This window comes from Tetranychus urticae, chromosome 1 (assembly GCF_039701765.1).
Source record: "Tetranychus urticae isolate SD_2017Ah chromosome 1, NJAU_TeUrti_SD_1.0, whole genome shotgun sequence".
Lineage (NCBI taxonomy): Eukaryota > Metazoa > Arthropoda > Arachnida > Trombidiformes > Tetranychidae > Tetranychus > Tetranychus urticae.
Window position 1 is genome coordinate 31,822,679 of NC_142958.1, and position 16,492 is coordinate 31,839,170.

At 34.3% G+C, this 16,492-nt stretch overlaps 4 protein-coding genes and 1 long non-coding RNA gene across 6 annotated transcripts; 1 reads left to right on the forward strand and 4 right to left on the reverse strand.

Annotated features, from left to right (window-relative positions):
• Nucleotides 1–28: 28 nt before the first annotated feature.
• Nucleotides 29–2,314, reverse strand: LOC107361554 (uncharacterized). The gene is made up of 2 exons (XM_015928393.3): nucleotides 780–2,314; nucleotides 29–724 (listed from the first exon to the last, which is right to left on the reverse strand). The coding sequence occupies exons 1-2, from the start codon at nucleotides 2,218–2,220 to the stop codon at nucleotides 93–95; spliced, it is 2,073 nt and encodes a 690-aa protein (XP_015783879.2). The 5' UTR covers nucleotides 2,221–2,314; the 3' UTR covers nucleotides 29–92.
• A 648-nt stretch (nucleotides 2,315–2,962) lies between these two features.
• LOC107370581 (uncharacterized) lies at nucleotides 2,963–4,911 on the reverse strand. The gene is made up of 3 exons (XM_025162584.2): nucleotides 4,792–4,911; nucleotides 3,692–4,739; nucleotides 2,963–3,625 (listed from the first exon to the last, which is right to left on the reverse strand). Exons 1-3 carry the CDS (start codon nucleotides 4,909–4,911, stop codon nucleotides 2,988–2,990), a joined length of 1,806 nt encoding a protein of 601 aa, XP_025018352.2. The 3' UTR covers nucleotides 2,963–2,987.
• A 492-nt stretch (nucleotides 4,912–5,403) lies between these two features.
• On the reverse strand, nucleotides 5,404–7,714 carry LOC107370583 (uncharacterized). The gene is made up of 2 exons (XM_015938557.3): nucleotides 6,152–7,714; nucleotides 5,404–6,093 (listed from the first exon to the last, which is right to left on the reverse strand). Exons 1-2 carry the CDS (start codon nucleotides 7,623–7,625, stop codon nucleotides 5,462–5,464), a joined length of 2,106 nt encoding a protein of 701 aa, XP_015794043.1. The 5' UTR covers nucleotides 7,626–7,714; the 3' UTR covers nucleotides 5,404–5,461.
• Nucleotides 7,715–10,425: 2,711 nt separating this feature from the next.
• LOC107361816 (uncharacterized) lies at nucleotides 10,426–16,459 on the reverse strand. The gene is made up of 2 exons (XM_015928738.3): nucleotides 14,969–16,459; nucleotides 10,426–12,542 (listed from the first exon to the last, which is right to left on the reverse strand). Exons 1-2 carry the CDS (start codon nucleotides 15,778–15,780, stop codon nucleotides 11,144–11,146), a joined length of 2,211 nt encoding a protein of 736 aa, XP_015784224.2. The 5' UTR covers nucleotides 15,781–16,459; the 3' UTR covers nucleotides 10,426–11,143.
• Nucleotides 12,895–15,836, forward strand: LOC107361819 (uncharacterized). 2 transcript variants are annotated; one of them, XR_001568574.3, is made up of 4 exons: nucleotides 12,895–13,485; nucleotides 13,574–14,555; nucleotides 14,648–14,788; nucleotides 14,854–15,836. It is a non-coding gene; the product is annotated as an uncharacterized LOC107361819 (long non-coding RNA). The 2 variants fall into 2 exon arrangements; XR_001568575.3 differs by having other exon boundaries at nucleotides 12,898–13,485; nucleotides 14,648–14,693.
• Nucleotides 16,460–16,492: the final 33 nt, after the last annotated feature.

Below are 16,492 nucleotides of genomic sequence, written 5' to 3' on the forward strand. Positions count from 1 at the left end.
TAATAGTGAAGCTGTAAAGTCGATCTAGTTGATGCTGAAAGTGTAATTTTATTTTGTATAATATTTCATATTATTGTCTAAGTCCTGTAAACTTAATCATTAATTTGATACGGAACATAATCAGAAATTATATCATCTTCATCAGTAAATGGAAGACTTTGAGGTCTCAGTACTCTTCCTCTCAGCATATCTGCTGCTCTCTCAGCTAATGCGATAGTAGGAGCAGCCGTGTTCCCTGTTGGAATCTCAGGCATTACAGATGTATCAATAACCATGAGATTATCCACACCATGAACAAGAAGATCAGGACTAACAACAGCCATTGGGTCATCAGGAGAACCCATTTTAGCTGTGCCAATCGAATGCCAGATAGTGAAAGTTAGCGTTTGAATAAGGCATCTTAAATAATCATCTGATTCGAATTGATATTGTTCACAACCAGGAAGTGGGGAATTGAAAAACTCTGCTCCCACTGATTGCATTGCCTGTGTCTTTGATATGTTAAGAACCAATTTGCATCCTTCAACCATAGCAGCAAGATCGCGAGGATTAGTGAAGAAGTTGAAATCGATCAAAGGAGGATCCCTAGGATCAGAGGAGGCCAATTTAATTGTACCAGTATTTCGGGGCCTAACTAAGGTCATTAGTACGATTGTTCCATCCGTTTCGGCATTAGGCATAAAATATTTGAGCAATGTTTGTTTGTCAATATTGAACAGATAACCTTAAATGGAAAGAGAATTATTAGAATATCAAACGAAATGTATTTTCAATTGCACCTAAATAGTAATTTGCAAGAACGTTTCCTAAGCCAAGACTTTCTGCTTGTATTTGAATATCTGGTCTTGAATCATCTGCATATTTGCTTCTCCAGAACCCATTTACATTCAATCCAGAGGATGTAAAGGATCCATTATGAGTCGTTACATATTCAACAAAACTTTTTGCAGCATCGATTCGGTCGGGTACGAAACTTGTCCCATAATTAGTCCTGAAGAAAAGAATCGTGAATATATGATCTTGTAAGTTATTTCCGACTCCTGGAGACTCATGAACTATTGAAATATTAAATTTTTCCAACTGATCTCTCGGTCCGATGCCTGATAACATCAATAGTTGTGGTGTTGCGATTCCACCAGCACAGATGATCACTTTTGTTCGAGCAAAGACTTGATAATCTTTTTCACTGTTTGTAAACTCAACTCCAATCGCTCGCTTTCCATCAAATATAACTTTATTAACTCGTGAATACAAAAAGATATCCAGATTTGGACGCGAAGAAGCAGGTCCTAGGTAAGCACGACCAGTTGAACATCGCTTACCATCTCGAATGTAATGCGAGCCATATTGGAACCGCATTTGATCTGCACCGTTGTAGTCGCCAATGTTTAGACCATATTCACGGGCTCCTTCTAAGAGAGCTGTATCTGCTTCGAAAGGATCGTTTAGCTCTGAGATTGTCATTGGACCCTTAGTACCATGGTAGCCAGGGTCACTCTTCGAGTCTCTTGAATCTTCCATTTTGACGAAGTAAGGAGCCATAGCTGAGTAATTCCAACCTGTGGCACCTAATTCTTGCCATTTATCATAATCTGATGGATTGCCTCTAACATACAACATGAAGTTAATAGAGGTAGAGCCACCGACGACTTTACCTCGAGACGCTGGAATCTGATCATCATTCAAACCCTGAGCTGATCGAGTTTGAGGTGTAGAATAATATCCCCAGTCGATTGGAGTTTTCTGTTGTAACAAAGCAAATAGAGGAACGTTGTTAAAGTTATTCTCCTTTCCACCAGCTTCAATAACTAAAACACGAATATTCGGGTCTTCCGTTAATCGAGCAGCTACTGTTGAACCAGCAGCTCCAGCTCCAACAATCACATAATCATAGGTATTGTTCTTGTTGGATGGTAGATCAAAGTCAAGTGAGTAAGGAGACGCAATTGGTCCAAGTGGTGAAGCAATTATTGTCTCAAACTGACTTGCAGCGTCAATCAGTTCAGAGTTGAAAGCTTTTCCAGATACTTTTCGCAGTAACACTTGCTTCGAAGCTTTTTCTGGGATCGGGATCGAATTTAAAAATTTGTTAAAAAATTCAATCCTGACATCACGCCATTTAGTTATTTCTGAAGTTATTGAAGGTATTGAAAATTGAGCCCCTAATAAATGGACTGATAACAGTAAAGTAAATTGAAATACAATCACTGAAATGTTCATTTTGAAGAAATAGACTTACAATGTTAGATCTTTGGGTTAATGATGATTTACTGTAAATTAATAGATTGACTCAAATGCAAATCGTGGCATCACATTTGGCATTTAACAAGTGCAGTAAATTATAACTTTTGTGTGCAAATTGATTCAATGTAAAGTTAATGGCAATTAAAGCATGATAATTCATAGGTAGAGAGTAAATGAGTTAATCTCTTCCTCAATAAAGGAATTAAACAATAAAGTTGTTATAACAGTTATGTTTAAAATATAAAACATTTGAATCGCTTTGCAATCGAATTGATTGTCTAAATCATTTGCTTGTAAACAGTTTGTATTTGGAATCCGAGAAACACCTGTAAAACTATTTAGATTAATTTTTATTTGCATTCAATTACTAATATAAAATTAAGCATCAAATGTATCAAATATTTTTTAGGGTTAGATGTTAAGTTCAGCTCAGGATTAACTTAATTTTGAAGTGAAAGTATGCATCAACCACGAAATATGCTTTACACCATAATACATTATGTATTAAAAATTTCCGATATAATTACACTGAATTTTGTATAATATTATTTTTATCATTTTATATTTGAATTATTAGACTTTATCATGGGCGTATCATATGATATAACTAAATACCGGTCGACTTTTTAGTCTGTTCTAGTCTATTCCTACGACAAGATTTGAGCATAAAAAATGATAGTTGATCTCTAGTAGTAGTCTATTTGATGTTAAAGCACATTTATTTTATATTAAAGATTGATACTTTAAATTGAATGATCAATTCGATATGGAACATAATCGGAAATTATATCATCTTCATCAGTAAATGGAAGACTTTGAGGTCTCAATACTCTTCCTTTTATCATATCTGCTGCTCTCTCAGCTATTGCAATGGTAGGAGTAGCCGTGTTTCCCGTTGTGATCTCAGGCATTACAGATGTATCGATAACCATGAGATTCTCCACACCATGAACAAGAAGATCAGGACTAACAACAGCCATTGGATCACCACGAGAACCCATTTTAGCTGTGCCAATCGAATGCCAGAGAGTGAAAGTTAGCGTTTGCATAAGGCATCTTAAATAATCATCTGAGTCGAGTGGATATTGTTCACAACCAGGTAGTGGGGAATCGAAACGCTCTGCTCCGATCGATTTCATAGCCTCTGTCTTTGATATGTTGAGAAACAATTTGCATCCTTCAACTGTAGCATCCAGATCACGAGGATCAGTGAAAAAGTTGAAGTCAATCAAAGGAGAATCTTTGATATCAGAAGAAGCCAATTTAATTGTACCAGTATTTCGAGGCCTAACTAAGGTCACTAGTATAATGGTCGCATCTTTGTTGGTGTTGGGCAAAACATATTTAACGTAAGTTTCCCTATTTATATTGAACAGATAACCTTAAATGTAAAGAGTATTAGAATTATTAGAATATCAAAAGAAATGGATTATTTATTTATACGTACTTAAGTAGTAACTTGAAAGTGCGTTTCCCAAACTAATACTCTGTGCTTGAAATTGAATATCTGGTCTTGAATCATCTGCATATTTGCTTCTCCAGAATCCGTTCACATTCAATCCCGAGGATGCAAAGGGTCCAGTATGAGACGTTTCATATTCAACTAAACTTTTTACAGTATCAACTCGCTCGACTGCAAAACTTGTCCCATAATTAGTCCTGAAGAGAAGAAGGGTGAATAGATGATCTTGTAAATTATTGCCAACTCCAGGAGACTCATGAACTATTGGAATATTGAATTTTTCCAATTGATCCTTCGGTTCAATTCCTGATAACATCAACAGTTGAGGAGTTGCTATTGCACCAGTACTAATGATGACTGCATTTCTAGCAAAGACTTGATAGTCTTTCTTATTGCTTGTAAATGCAACTCCAATCGCTCGCTTTCCATTGAATATAATTTTATCAGCTCGTGAATGCAACAGAATATCCAGATTGCGACGAGAAGAAGCAGGTCCTAAGTAACCACGACCAGTTGAACAGCGTCTTCCATCTCGAATATAATGTGAACCATATTGGAATCGCATTTGATCTGCACCATTGTAGTCTCCAATGTTAAACCCATATTCACGGGCTCCTTCTAAAATAGCTGTGTCTGCTTCGAAAGGATCGTTTAGTTCTGAGATTGTCATTGGACCCTTAGTACCATGGTAGCCTGGTTCCCTTTTCGAGTCTCTTGAATCTTCCATTTTGACGAAGTATGGATTCATAGCTGAGCTATTCCAACCTGCAGCACCTAACTCTTGCCATCGATCATAATCTAATTGATTGCCTCTTACATATAACATGAAGTTTATAGATGAAGAGCCACCAACTACTTTACCTCGAGATGTTGAAATTTGATGATTTTTTAAACCCTGAGCTGATCGAGTTTGAGGTGTTGAAAAATATCCCCAGTCGATTGGCGTTCTTTGTTGTAACAGCGCAAATAGAGGAATGTTGTTAAAGTTATTCTCCTTTCCACCAGCTTCAATAACTAAGACGCGAACACTCTTCTGTTAATCGAGCAGCTACTGTTGAACCAGCAGCTCCAGCTCCAACAATCACATAATCATATGTATTGTTATTGTTGGATGGTCGATCAACATCCAGCGAGTAAGGAGACGCAATTGGTCCAAGACAGCAGCTGTCTAAAGTAACAGTTGTGACTAAAGTAATCTGTAGCATATTTTCGGGAATAGAGATGAACCAATGAACCAATAGAGATATTGCTCGAGGTCTTACCTTCATCCATCTGGCATGAAAAATGACAAAATCGATGTTTTTTTATTATATCTACAACAAGGGCTTTTGGCATAATTATTGTATCACTTTGCAAACAAATCGATCCCTCTGAGTAACTTGAATTCATTTGCAAACATCTAACACATAAGATTCATGTTTGAGAAGCCATTTAACTTGAATCAAGTCTCAAATCTGGCAACATAAGTAAAAGAATGCTAAAACTTTTTCTGTATGATCTTGAATAATTTAATATTTCAGTATATTATAGCACACAATGCAATCTAATGTTTCATTAAAGAATGATGATTGTAGGTAATGATATTATCGAAATATCGAGGTTCAAAGTTTTTAGGCCAATGGCCAAAATCAAGAGAAATATATCAAAGTATCTTGAAACTGCAAACAGATGATGGTGCAGCCATAAAGTCGGTCTAGTTGACGCTAAAAGTGTTACTTTATTTTGTTTTTCAATTATTGTTTAAGTCCTTTGAACTTAATCATCAATTTGATAGGGAACATAATCATTTATATATTCATATTCATCAGTGTAGGGAAGACTTTTAGCTCTCAATACTCTTCCTTTTAACATGTCAGCTACTCTTTCGGCTATTGCTATGGTAGGTGTGTTGGTGTTTCCTGTAGTTATTGCAGGCATTACAGATGTATCAACAACCATGAGATCCTTTACACCATGAACATGAAGATTAGGGCTAACAACAGCCAATGGATTACTAGCCAAACCCATGCTAGCTGTGCCAACTGAATGCCAAAGTGTGTAAGTTATCGTTTGGATAAGACACTTTAAATAATCATTTGAGTCGAGTGGATATTGTTCACAACCAGGCAATGTTGAATTGTAACGTCTTGGTTCAACAGTCTGCATTGATGGTGTCATTGATATGTTAAGAACCAATCTACATCCTTCAGCCATAGCATCGAGATCGCGAGGATCAGTGAAAAAGTTGAAGTCAATCAAAGGAGGATCTCGGATATTATCAGAAGCCAATTTAATTGTACCAGTACTTCGAGGTTTAACTAAACTTATCACATACGCGGTTCCATCACTAAATGTATTTGGCAAGGCATAATTTACAAGCGTCTGTCTATCGAAATTAAAAATATAACCTGAAAGGAAAAAACTGCTGTTAAACATTGAACTGAATTAAAGAGATCTGGTAATTACCTAAATAAAAATCTGGCGCTCCTCCTCCAAAGGAATAAGCAAATTCGTAGATCTGAAGATCAGGTCTTGAATCATTAGCAAATTTGCTTCTATAAAAGCCAACTACGTTTGCACCAGATGATGCGAACCTTCCTTTATGAGTTGCTGAATATACAGCCAAATTGGGAATAAGATCACGCGCAAGCAAAATGCTAGTATCAGCCTTTGTCGTAAACAAGAAAAAGGTAAATGGATGATCTTGTAAATTATTGCCAACTCCAGGAGACTCATGGACTATTGGAATATTGAATTTTTCCAATTGATCCCTCGGTCCGATTCCTGATAACATCAACAGTTGAGGAGTTGCGATTCCACCAGTAGAGATAATCACTTTTTTTCGAGCAAAAACTTGGTAATCTTTTTCACTGTTTGTAAATTCAACTCCGATCGCTCGCTTATCATCATCAAATATAATTTTAGTCACTCGTGAGAAGAGCAGAATATCCAAATTTTTACGAGAAGAAGCAGGTCCTAAATAAGCACGTCCAGTTGAACAACGTCTACCATCTCGAATGGTAAATGGAGAGTACTGAAATCGCTCTTGATCATTGGCATTATAGTCTCCAATCTTGAGACCATATTGTTTCAGTCCCTCATGAAAAGCTGAATCAACAGGAAAAGTTTCACTGACGGTTGATATAGTTAAGGGTCCAGTGGTGCCGTGATAACCAGGTTGACTTGTTGGATCTGTCGTATTTTCCATTTTGACGAAGTATGGATCCATAGCTGAGCTATTCCAACCTGTGGCACCTAACTCTTGCCATCGCTCATAATCTATTGGATTTCCTCTGCTGTAAATCATGAGATTTATGGATGAAGAACCACCGACGACTTTACCTCTAGACGCTGGAATTTGTTTGTTATTCAAACCTCTAGCTGATCGAGTTTGAGGTACAGAATAATATCCCCAATCGATGTCAGTTCTTTGTGTTAACACTGCGAATATCGGAACATTATTAAAATGAGATTCTTCTCCACCTGCTTCTATAACCAATACGGTAACATCTTCATCCTCTGTCAATCGAGCAGCCAATGTAGACCCAGCAGATCCAGCACCAACAATCACATAATCATACATACGTTCTGTTTTGGCCGCCCTATCGAAATCAAGTGAATACGGTAATGTTAATGGTCCAAGAAATGATCTAACTACTGTTCCAAATTGACCGACAGTATCAAAGATTCCAGATTGAATCGCTCGCGTGCTCAATGTTTGTAGCAGTTCATACGCAACAACATTACCGCCCACTGGCAACACTTTCGGAGACAAAAGTTTATTCAAAACATCAATCCTGTCATTTTGAAGGTCAGTTACCAACGGAGAACCAAAAATAGAGCCTAGAAGTTCACCTGAACAAAGTTGAATTACCGATAACTGGAAAATCGTTATTACCAGTGTATAAAATTGTAAAACTATTAGTTTTTTATCCATCATCAATTCAATCACAAAATATAACAATATCAATTCAATAATAATCACAATTAGATTTGACGTTGGAAACAATTTCACTTGATTCCAACACTTTTGAAACTAACCTCGAAGAGAGTATTTCCTAAGAGCTAAATAAAGAGACGAACAGCTAATAGTGATACATCTTTTGAAATGTTTATTCAGTCTACTAACAATTAACAATTATTTGTCAAAGTTATTCGACTCGTTTTTATTTACACATCGAATTTCAATGAATAATTTGACAAAGATGTTGGTTTACCATCGTTTAATTGGGTAAAACTGATTTCTAAGGATCGAAGAATGCTTTGAACGAATCGAATAGGACAAAATATCAAAAATGAGTACCGAATAAAATCTGAGCTAATTGATTTAATAATGAAGAACCTTCTAATGCATAAGCAAACTAATCAACTTTATAAATCAAACTCAAATCTGGCAACATAAGTAAAAGAATGCTACAACTTTTTCTGTAGCATCTTGAATGGTTCAATATTTCATTTATTATAGTCTATGGTGTAATCTAATGTTCAGTCAAAGAATCATGATTGTAGGTGATGCCATTCTCGAAATATTGAGGCTCAGAGTTTTTAGAACAATGGTCAAAATCATGAGAACTTTTGATAAATTGAAAAATTTTTTCTGTCATTGATGTGAACCAACAATATTTACAAATGCATAATAAGTTTCAGCTCTCTAACTCTTGCGGTCATAGAATACGATCGCTTTAACTGAAAATTGAACTGATCTGTTTTTCAGAAACACGGAATGTTTTTTTCTCAAAATAAGACCATTTTCTGGTTGGCCGTCAAAAGTTACATCAGTTGGATGAGTTTTATGAAAAAATCTGCTTCCACAGCTGAATAAAAGTCGATCCAAGTTTCAACTTTGACCTCGATTTTTTAGAAAACTGTTTACCTGATGAACTATTTAATAGTACCAATGGACACAGTTTTTATGTCCCTACAAACCCAGCAATTCTCAACTCTTAATTCAAATTTTCGGCTCTTTGGTAGACTTTCATTTGCAAGTTTAACCAGAAAATTGGTTTATTTACCAAGAAATGGGTTGAGATGAGCTTGGTTTGTTAAATAAGTTGTTGTTCGTTCATTTACAACTCAAACTTAATAACCCGAATGAGCTAATGAAAATTAATTGCATTGAATTAAATTGTTAATCAGCAAAGAAATGGATTGGCGAAAGAATGATAACTGTAAGTGATGCCATTCTCGAAATATCGTGGCTCAAAATTTACTGGTCAATGTCCAAAATCAAGAGAACTGTTGATAGATTTAAAAAAGTATTCAATCCATGATGGGTACAACTAATTTTTATGCACAAATAATAAGTTTCAGCTCGCTAACTCTTTCGGTCACAGATAGCGATCGGTTTAACTGGAAATCGAAGAATCGAAGTTTTACAGAAACCAAAATCTTTATTGCGTAAAATAAGTAGATCTTTCGATTAACCATGAAAAATTCCTCAGGAATATTAATTTTCATGAAAAAATCTGCTTCCATTATTGTACAAAAAGAGATCGAAGTTTCAACTTTGAACTCGATTTTTTCGAAAATTATTGATCAGAGAAATTTATAAATCGCACAAAAGGATACAATTTTTAATTCTTTACAAAGTTACAGAGTCTAAATTTGCAAGAAATTAGTTTTTACCCGTTTTTGCCCATTTATTTTGCCCATCAATATTTTTTCAATTTGTGTATGAATGGGATAATTGTGATTGTGGCTTTTTTAACAACCGTGACTGTATTATTAAACTGTGACCAAAAGATAAGTAACGACCAAGAGCTGCATTGAAAGCAGCTCAGAATTTTTCATGACAAATTCATTCCAATTTTCAGGTAAAAAGGTGCAATGAGGAAGATTAATTTAAATTCACAGCATCTGAATAAGTTCTCATTGTCTGTTATCCTATTCAATTTGACTTTAAATTAAGTCTAGGGTTAGAGATTCAGATGCTTTGTTAAATAACATCTAAATAAACCTAATTTAATCATTAAGTGAATATTTGAAAGATCAATCAAACAAAAATTGTCTAAATTGACTTCTCTAAAACTCTATCAATCGTCTCTTAATTCAATTGTAACAATGTAACAAAGCTTAACAATTGAAAATCTAACATATGCTAGCATTTGAGTGCTAAAATACATTACCAAGATATGACAATTCATTGTCAATACTGAATTCAACCAACTTAATTAACATATTACCTAACTTTCTGCAATTTTATTGATTTTTTTTTCAAATTATTGGTGAAATCAATGAGCGCTGTTTCTTGAATGCCAATTATCAGTAACCTTAATGGAGTGATATTGAGAATCATTAAATCAGCCGGAAATTAAGGCTCATCGGACGTGATCAAACCTGCTCTTGGAAAATTCATAATCATTTTATTTCATATTTAATTGGATCATGCTTTGATATAAAGATGCTACAAAATAAATGCTTAAATCGCACATTCCATACACATTTTAATGTATTCTGAATTTGAATATACCTTTCATGAAATTATCAATTTACAACATTTTCATTCTTCACAGAATTATTATCCTTTTGTTTGTTTCTGAAGATTGTTAGTCTAATAATTATATTTTTACATTAGCTCAATAATTGCGATCGTCGCAATTTTTAGAGAAGTGATCGGAATTAGATTATTTCTGAACAGTAAAGAAAAATAAATTTAGATTCGATTAGCATTTAATTTTAGGTTCTTCCTTTTTCCAGTCTTGCTCATGATTATAAATTGATAAATGAATGTGTTTAAAATATGAATGTTTATTAATAGTCTCTTTATTAAGCAGAAGCGATTATAATTATAAACATTCATTAACTTTTGGTGACCCAAGTATGGGAATCAGTTATCAGTTAGACTTTGCAATTGGTGATACAAAAAATTTGATTTACTTTAAAAAATTATCTTCAAGAGATTCAATTGAGAATCAAGTAACAATTAAGTCTTTTCTAACAATAGGGTGATGATTGACTTATTGTTTGTTTTTCACTAGGATTTAAGAGTTGCTATTGTTTGAATTTGATAATTTCATTGTTTCATCAAAAATAAAAAATATATTATTTGTATAAGTTTGATAATTTGATAAATTTCTTGCAAAACTCTGGTAGAAATAAAAAATTATAAATAATAATCAGATATATATTAATGGTTTCAAGAAACCTGGGATGCGTTTAGAGTAGATCTTTTGAGGCAATTAACCTGGAGTCTTCTATACATAAGATTTTATATGGAAGCTTAAAGAAGAGAATTTCAAAAGACAAAATAACAATAATAAAAATATTAATCTTTGAAGTGAAGCCCGTAATTTGGTGCCATGACGATGAACAGGATGATTCAGGTGGATAAGAAAATGAATAAGATGAAATGGAGACAAGATGAGTGAATGGAAGAGTAATATGTAGAAATGAAATGGTGAAGATGCCAACACTAAATTAAATTAACAATTGTTACGTTTTAATTTCCATTAACAGAGGTTAACTATTACTAGATTGGTTTTTTTGATTATTAAGGGCTGCCATTGCTTCAGGATGTTTGGTTCTTTTGTGTTTAGATAAATCACCCGGCCATTTGAATATTTTGGGACACATATTACAAGGATGTCTTTCATTGAGATGAACACTACGGAAATGAAGTTTAAGTACATCAGGTCGGACAAATACCTTATTACATTCTGGACATGGACTGATATCGTTTGATTTGTTACCCTTTCTGGGTCTACCAGGTCCTCGAGGTTGGAGGAAATCAGGCATTGCTTGTTTACAATTATTAGAAGTAGAATCATTATCAGAAACATTCTTGTCGAGTCCAGACCGATTGTTTGAGGTTAAAGAAGCTGCGGATCCTGTTCTTAGATCGGTTATCAAAGGGAAACTTTCATCTGTAAAACCTTCTTGCCAATCTAAACTCAATTCTGGTGCAGAGTCATCTTGATCTGGTACAATTGTATCATTGGTTGTTGCTTGTTGTAATTGTTGATGAAGTTCAAGCAGTTTGGCCTCTTGTTGTTCTTGGAGTAATTGGAATTGCATTTGTTGTTGATACTTTTGTTGTTGTTGTAATTGTTGTAATCTAAGTTGTTGTTGCCTTTGGAATATAACATCTCTATCAATACCTCCACTTGTCTCATAATCATCGTTTTCCTCGTTTAGATCATCCTCGTCAATGTAATCACTAACATCATCGATTGTTGCTTTTAAAATAACTGGACTATCATCATCTTCGTCTGACCCACCATCATTCATATAATTTTCTTCTTTTTTCCTTCCATCTTCATCTTCTTCATCTCCTTGAGCGTTCTCAGTAGAGTAAGAGTCACCCATATCATCAGAAGCGACAGTTTTTCTAGGAGTAGACTTCTTATGTCGACTTTTGGATTTTTGCTCTTCGTCAGTTTCTTTACTTTCATCACTACATTCTTTCAATTCAGATTCATCACCATCATTAGCATTGGTTAAATCTTCAGCTTCATCGGCTGTGTTTCCATCAACATCGACAGTCTCATCAGTCGATTCAACTTGATTTCTACTTTCTGCTCCATTAGGGTTATCATTGCCTTCTGATTTGCTTTTGTTGTCATCTTCAGTTTCCTCTTTGTTTTGATCATTCGAGCTATTTCCATTTCGGGCAGCCATTTGAGCCTTTATCTTTTCCTGAAATTGGTTAAAGCTACTTCCATTGCTTTGAGGTGAACCGGCAAATCGTTGAAGTAAACTCTTGGGTGAGACATTTTTCTGAATCAACTGTTGTTGCTGCTGCAACAATTGTTGTTTGATCTGTTGCTGTTGTTGCTGAACTCTAATCTTTTGTTGAAGTAATTGTCTTTGTTGAATATGTTGCTGCTTTTGTTGATAGAGTTGTTCAACAGTTAAATGTCTGAAAAGAAAGAAAAAAGTAAGAATAAGAATAAGACCAGAATACAACAATGTGGGCGAAAAATAAAAGAATTAAGAATGGTAAATCATGAAAAAACACAAGGCAGGATAATCGAATTCATAAGTTCATACATAATAAACATTACATACTTTTCATCATGTAAGGAACATAGCACAAATTTGTTTCTAAATTCAATGTTTTATAACATTCGTTGAGCCTCACACAATTCATTATTGTTTAATTCAAAGATTAATACATTAATCTTTGGTTTAATTTGTGTTGGTAATCTGTTATTTTGAGAGTCAATATTGCATTAGCGAGTATCATTGATGTTGCCATTAGCAACTCGGACCATATGATCGAAACATGTGACTGTCTTTAGATTTTTAAAGCTTTTTGTGGGAAACATAACAGTAAGTCAGATTGAGTAAGACAAGTAAACTTTATGACCTTGCTAAGAATGTGTTTTTTTTCTTGATTTATATTCTGTATTTGTTTAATTGACTCAATCTTCTTCAGCTTCTTTCTATCAAATGTCATTTAATTTCGATTAAGGTCATTTATTGGTGATTCCATTGATTCTAAGGCTGAGCTCATTGAATCAAAACTTGGACCTTATTTATGTGTCTTCTTTTTGTTCATCCATCTTTACTTAGTTTATTCTCATCTGAAATTTTTTTTATGAATCCATTGTATCAAGTAAAGCAAAGTAAACTGAACCTGAAACATCAGTAAAAGGATGGTGAGTTTCTGTTGGTGAGGACTGAAGAGGAAAAGAATGCAAAAGGTCAAAGAAACCCGTAAACCGGTTTTAAAGTTTGTGGCGTGTAACCCATAATATACCAACATCGTCCATGAAGAAGGCCGCCATCTTTTTTCACTGTTTCCAGATTTTTTGCCAACACATCTAACAGGAAACGTCAACTTGAGTACACCTCTTCATGTAACCTTTCTTTCCTTAAGCCTGTAGTTTTACAGTTTTTCTTATTCTTAACTCTAACCAGATTCATCTTGTATTCAATTTTGACTAGATTTGAAACATCTTATAAGATTAAATGTTATCAAATGGAAGATGCAAACACACGAAATATGTGGATAAATTTGGAGGAATCATGAAAGCTGCTGATATAGACGTTACTAAGCTTAAAGAACAATCGGAATAAAAAATAGATGGAGTAGAATGGAATAATGGCGGAGAAAAGAACTGAAACTGGAATTAGGATGAATGAAGAAATATAATGGCAATGATAATAAAAAAAGCTGTTTTAATGATCTGGCCAAAAAAGTTTAGCGAGGCCCGAAATAGCTATTACCTGTTAAATTTTTCGTGTTACTGTTAAACCATATCAAAAAAAAACTTCTTCAGAATGGAACCAAAGAAGCTGTCTGATAGTTGTAAAGAAAAAAGGAGAAAATTTTAAATTCAAGTTTCATCTTGAAATATCTTCTCTCAATATCTTATCAGCTAACAAAGTGGTTATGAAGTTTTGACATTTCTTGGCGAGTCGTTAACAAAATGCCTAACATACAGGAATAGAAATAATTCAAACACGGTTTCTCATCAGAAATCATGCAGAAATAAAATTCAATGATACAACTACTTTGTGCTGTTCTGGTTCACCAGTACGGGAATCAGCAAAGCCCCGAGGTAATTGCTACGTGGTGATAGGAAACTGCATCATTATTATAAACAATAACAGAAGCAATACCAGCATCCAAAATTCCTACAATTGAAATCATGATTGCTCAAAGTTGCCAAGAAAATTCATGATCCAAGCCTTTGATGGATTCTCAACAGAGTAATCATAGATGATCAAAGCTCTTAAAAGATAAAACCAAACCATGAATGAATTGTGCTCGACCCCGTATGTCAACATTTGAAACAATCTTGATGGGAATTTGGGAAAAAGCTCAACAGAAGAAGCTGAAATCTCTTAACCTTAAAAAACTACCTTTCCTGCAACCTGTTCCAAGGCCAAACATAATTATGATGATTACTCATTTTGCGCTCTCGTGAGTATCTTTTTTACCGAATAAATCTTCAAATAATGAGTCTAATGTACATTTTACTTTATATTTCTTTCCAAACCAACTTGATTTTCAAGTTTATTTAGTTCTAATAATATTTGGCCTTTTTTGCTCGGTTTAACGGTAAATCTTTTTGTATCCAATCATATCCTGTCAAGTAACCTAATCATGTGTTTGGAATGCATACGATTTAGTTAAGCTCCAAAAAATGCATACAAGTTATCTAATTCAATTTCACAAGTTCTATTGAATGAACTAATTATATAATTTTCTCTATTCGTAGGTAAAGATCAATTTTAGGGGTAAATGGATGGCGGTAAATGAACAAAGCTATGTAGCTGTTCTTAGAGCAATTAACTTCCTGTGACTATCTTGAGGATGTTTAGTTTACAACTTACCTTTGTTTACTGATCGATGAAAAATTGTGCAGCGATCTCATATTTTGAAGCTCTTGGGATATTCGGTTAGGTTGATGAAGTAAACTTCGAACTGAATTATTATCGCCCATTGAAGAACCATTATCACCTAGCAATGCGATTCCATCAGGCCCTTCTAAAGTTACTCGGGATTTTTTCATCTGAGTCTCGTAACCCAAGTTGAACAGTGAATTAACCGATCCATGGTTTGATGAATGATCCTCATGAGATCGTTTCCAAATGGAACCACCATTATTCATTGATGAGATGTGATTACGAATAGACTGCAGTTCAATTTCACCGTTTATTCCACTGATTGTATGATGATTATTGGATGTTGTTGAAGGTGATGCTGAAGACGAAGATGATGTAGATGAAGACGAGTTACCATCAACTTTAAGATCAGATAAACCAGAGACTTCAAGCTCTTTGGCAGCTTGAAGTACAGCAGATAACTTATCCCTTGACACTGAAACCTCACCCTTGTAAATAAACTCAACAATGGTTCTTAATTCACTAAGAGCCAAATCCTTAATTACTATAACTGGATACTGACAAGGATTATTGGAGAAGGGTTGTGATTCAAAGATGGCCCTAAAATAGGGTGAAAAAGTTGATAAAATAACACGATGAGCTCTAATTGTTTGTCCTCCTGAACATATTAGAGTAACATCTGTCATGGATTCAGTTTTAAGGAGTTTACTGAATCCCGAGACAACCTCATCTGAATGATTAACTCGTCGTAATCGCAATGGTTTTTGAAGACCTCCATTGGCTCCATTTGATGACAACATATTGTGTTATGAAAAGGTTAAATTGTTGGTAAAAAGATATGAAGAAAAATGTTAAACAATGTGTTTAAAAAATTGATCGCAATAATTACAATGGTTAAATCTCATGGACAAAATGAAAGGGTTCAATTTTGTTTGATATTTTCTGGTATAAGGCTCTGGATAATTGTAATTTCATAAAACCAGAGTCAACACACAGTTAATGAGATGTTTGGTGAAGTTACTAAGGGTCGTTGGCCGTAAATTTGTGTGCGTTGACACGCCACTGGTATCAACAACGTTGCTATAATGATAATGCTGGTAAGCAGAAACAGGTTAGCTTAACAACAATTAGTCAACACACAAAATGAAATAATGGATGAGTGATCAAAGTTTTATCGATGCAAAGCCTTTTTTGTTGATTTGACTCTTTGTTTTACAGTAGATATCAATTTTTTTCAAGTCGCTTAATCCTCTCTTCTGGGTCGATTCGTATTGATTTAAGTCCATCTAATTTATTGGAATGATTGGTATGACTCTCTGACAGTTAACACCAATAATGACTGTTGTAATATAATTTCATGAATTCAGAGTTGATATTAAATTGCCAGGTCATTCACATAATTATTGCACTCACAGAAAAATGAGAAAATTTTTTAACAATAAACAATCAAAACAAAACAAAAATAAGGCAACAGTAGACAACTTAAGCAATGGTTTTAAAACTATAAATATT

Coding starts and splice junctions, on each gene's coding strand:
- LOC107361816 (XM_015928738.3), bottom strand. CDS start 15,780: ATGTTGTCATCAAATGGAGCCAATGGAGGTCTTCAAAAACCATTGCGA. Junction 12,543..14,968: donor TCATCGATCAGTAAACAAAG/GTAAGTTGTAAA, acceptor CTTTCTTTTCAG/ACATTTAACTGTTGAACAAC.
- LOC107361554 (XM_015928393.3), bottom strand. CDS start 2,220: ATGAACATTTCAGTGATTGTATTTCAATTTACTTTACTGTTATCAGTC. Junction 725..779: donor TCTTGCAAATTACTATTTAG/GTGCAATTGAAA, acceptor TTTCCATTTAAG/GTTATCTGTTCAATATTGAC.
- LOC107370581 (XM_025162584.2), bottom strand. CDS start 4,911: ATGCTACAGATTACTTTAGTCACAACTGTTACTTTAGACAGCTGCTGT. Junction 4,740..4,791: donor ATAACAATACATATGATTAT/GTGATTGTTGGA, acceptor CTCGATTAACAG/AAGAGTGTTCGCGTCTTAGT. Junction 3,626..3,691: donor ACTTTCAAGTTACTACTTAA/GTACGTATAAAT, acceptor TTTACATTTAAG/GTTATCTGTTCAATATAAAT.
- LOC107370583 (XM_015938557.3), bottom strand. CDS start 7,625: ATGATGGATAAAAAACTAATAGTTTTACAATTTTATACACTGGTAATA. Junction 6,094..6,151: donor AGCGCCAGATTTTTATTTAG/GTAATTACCAGA, acceptor TTTTCCTTTCAG/GTTATATTTTTAATTTCGAT.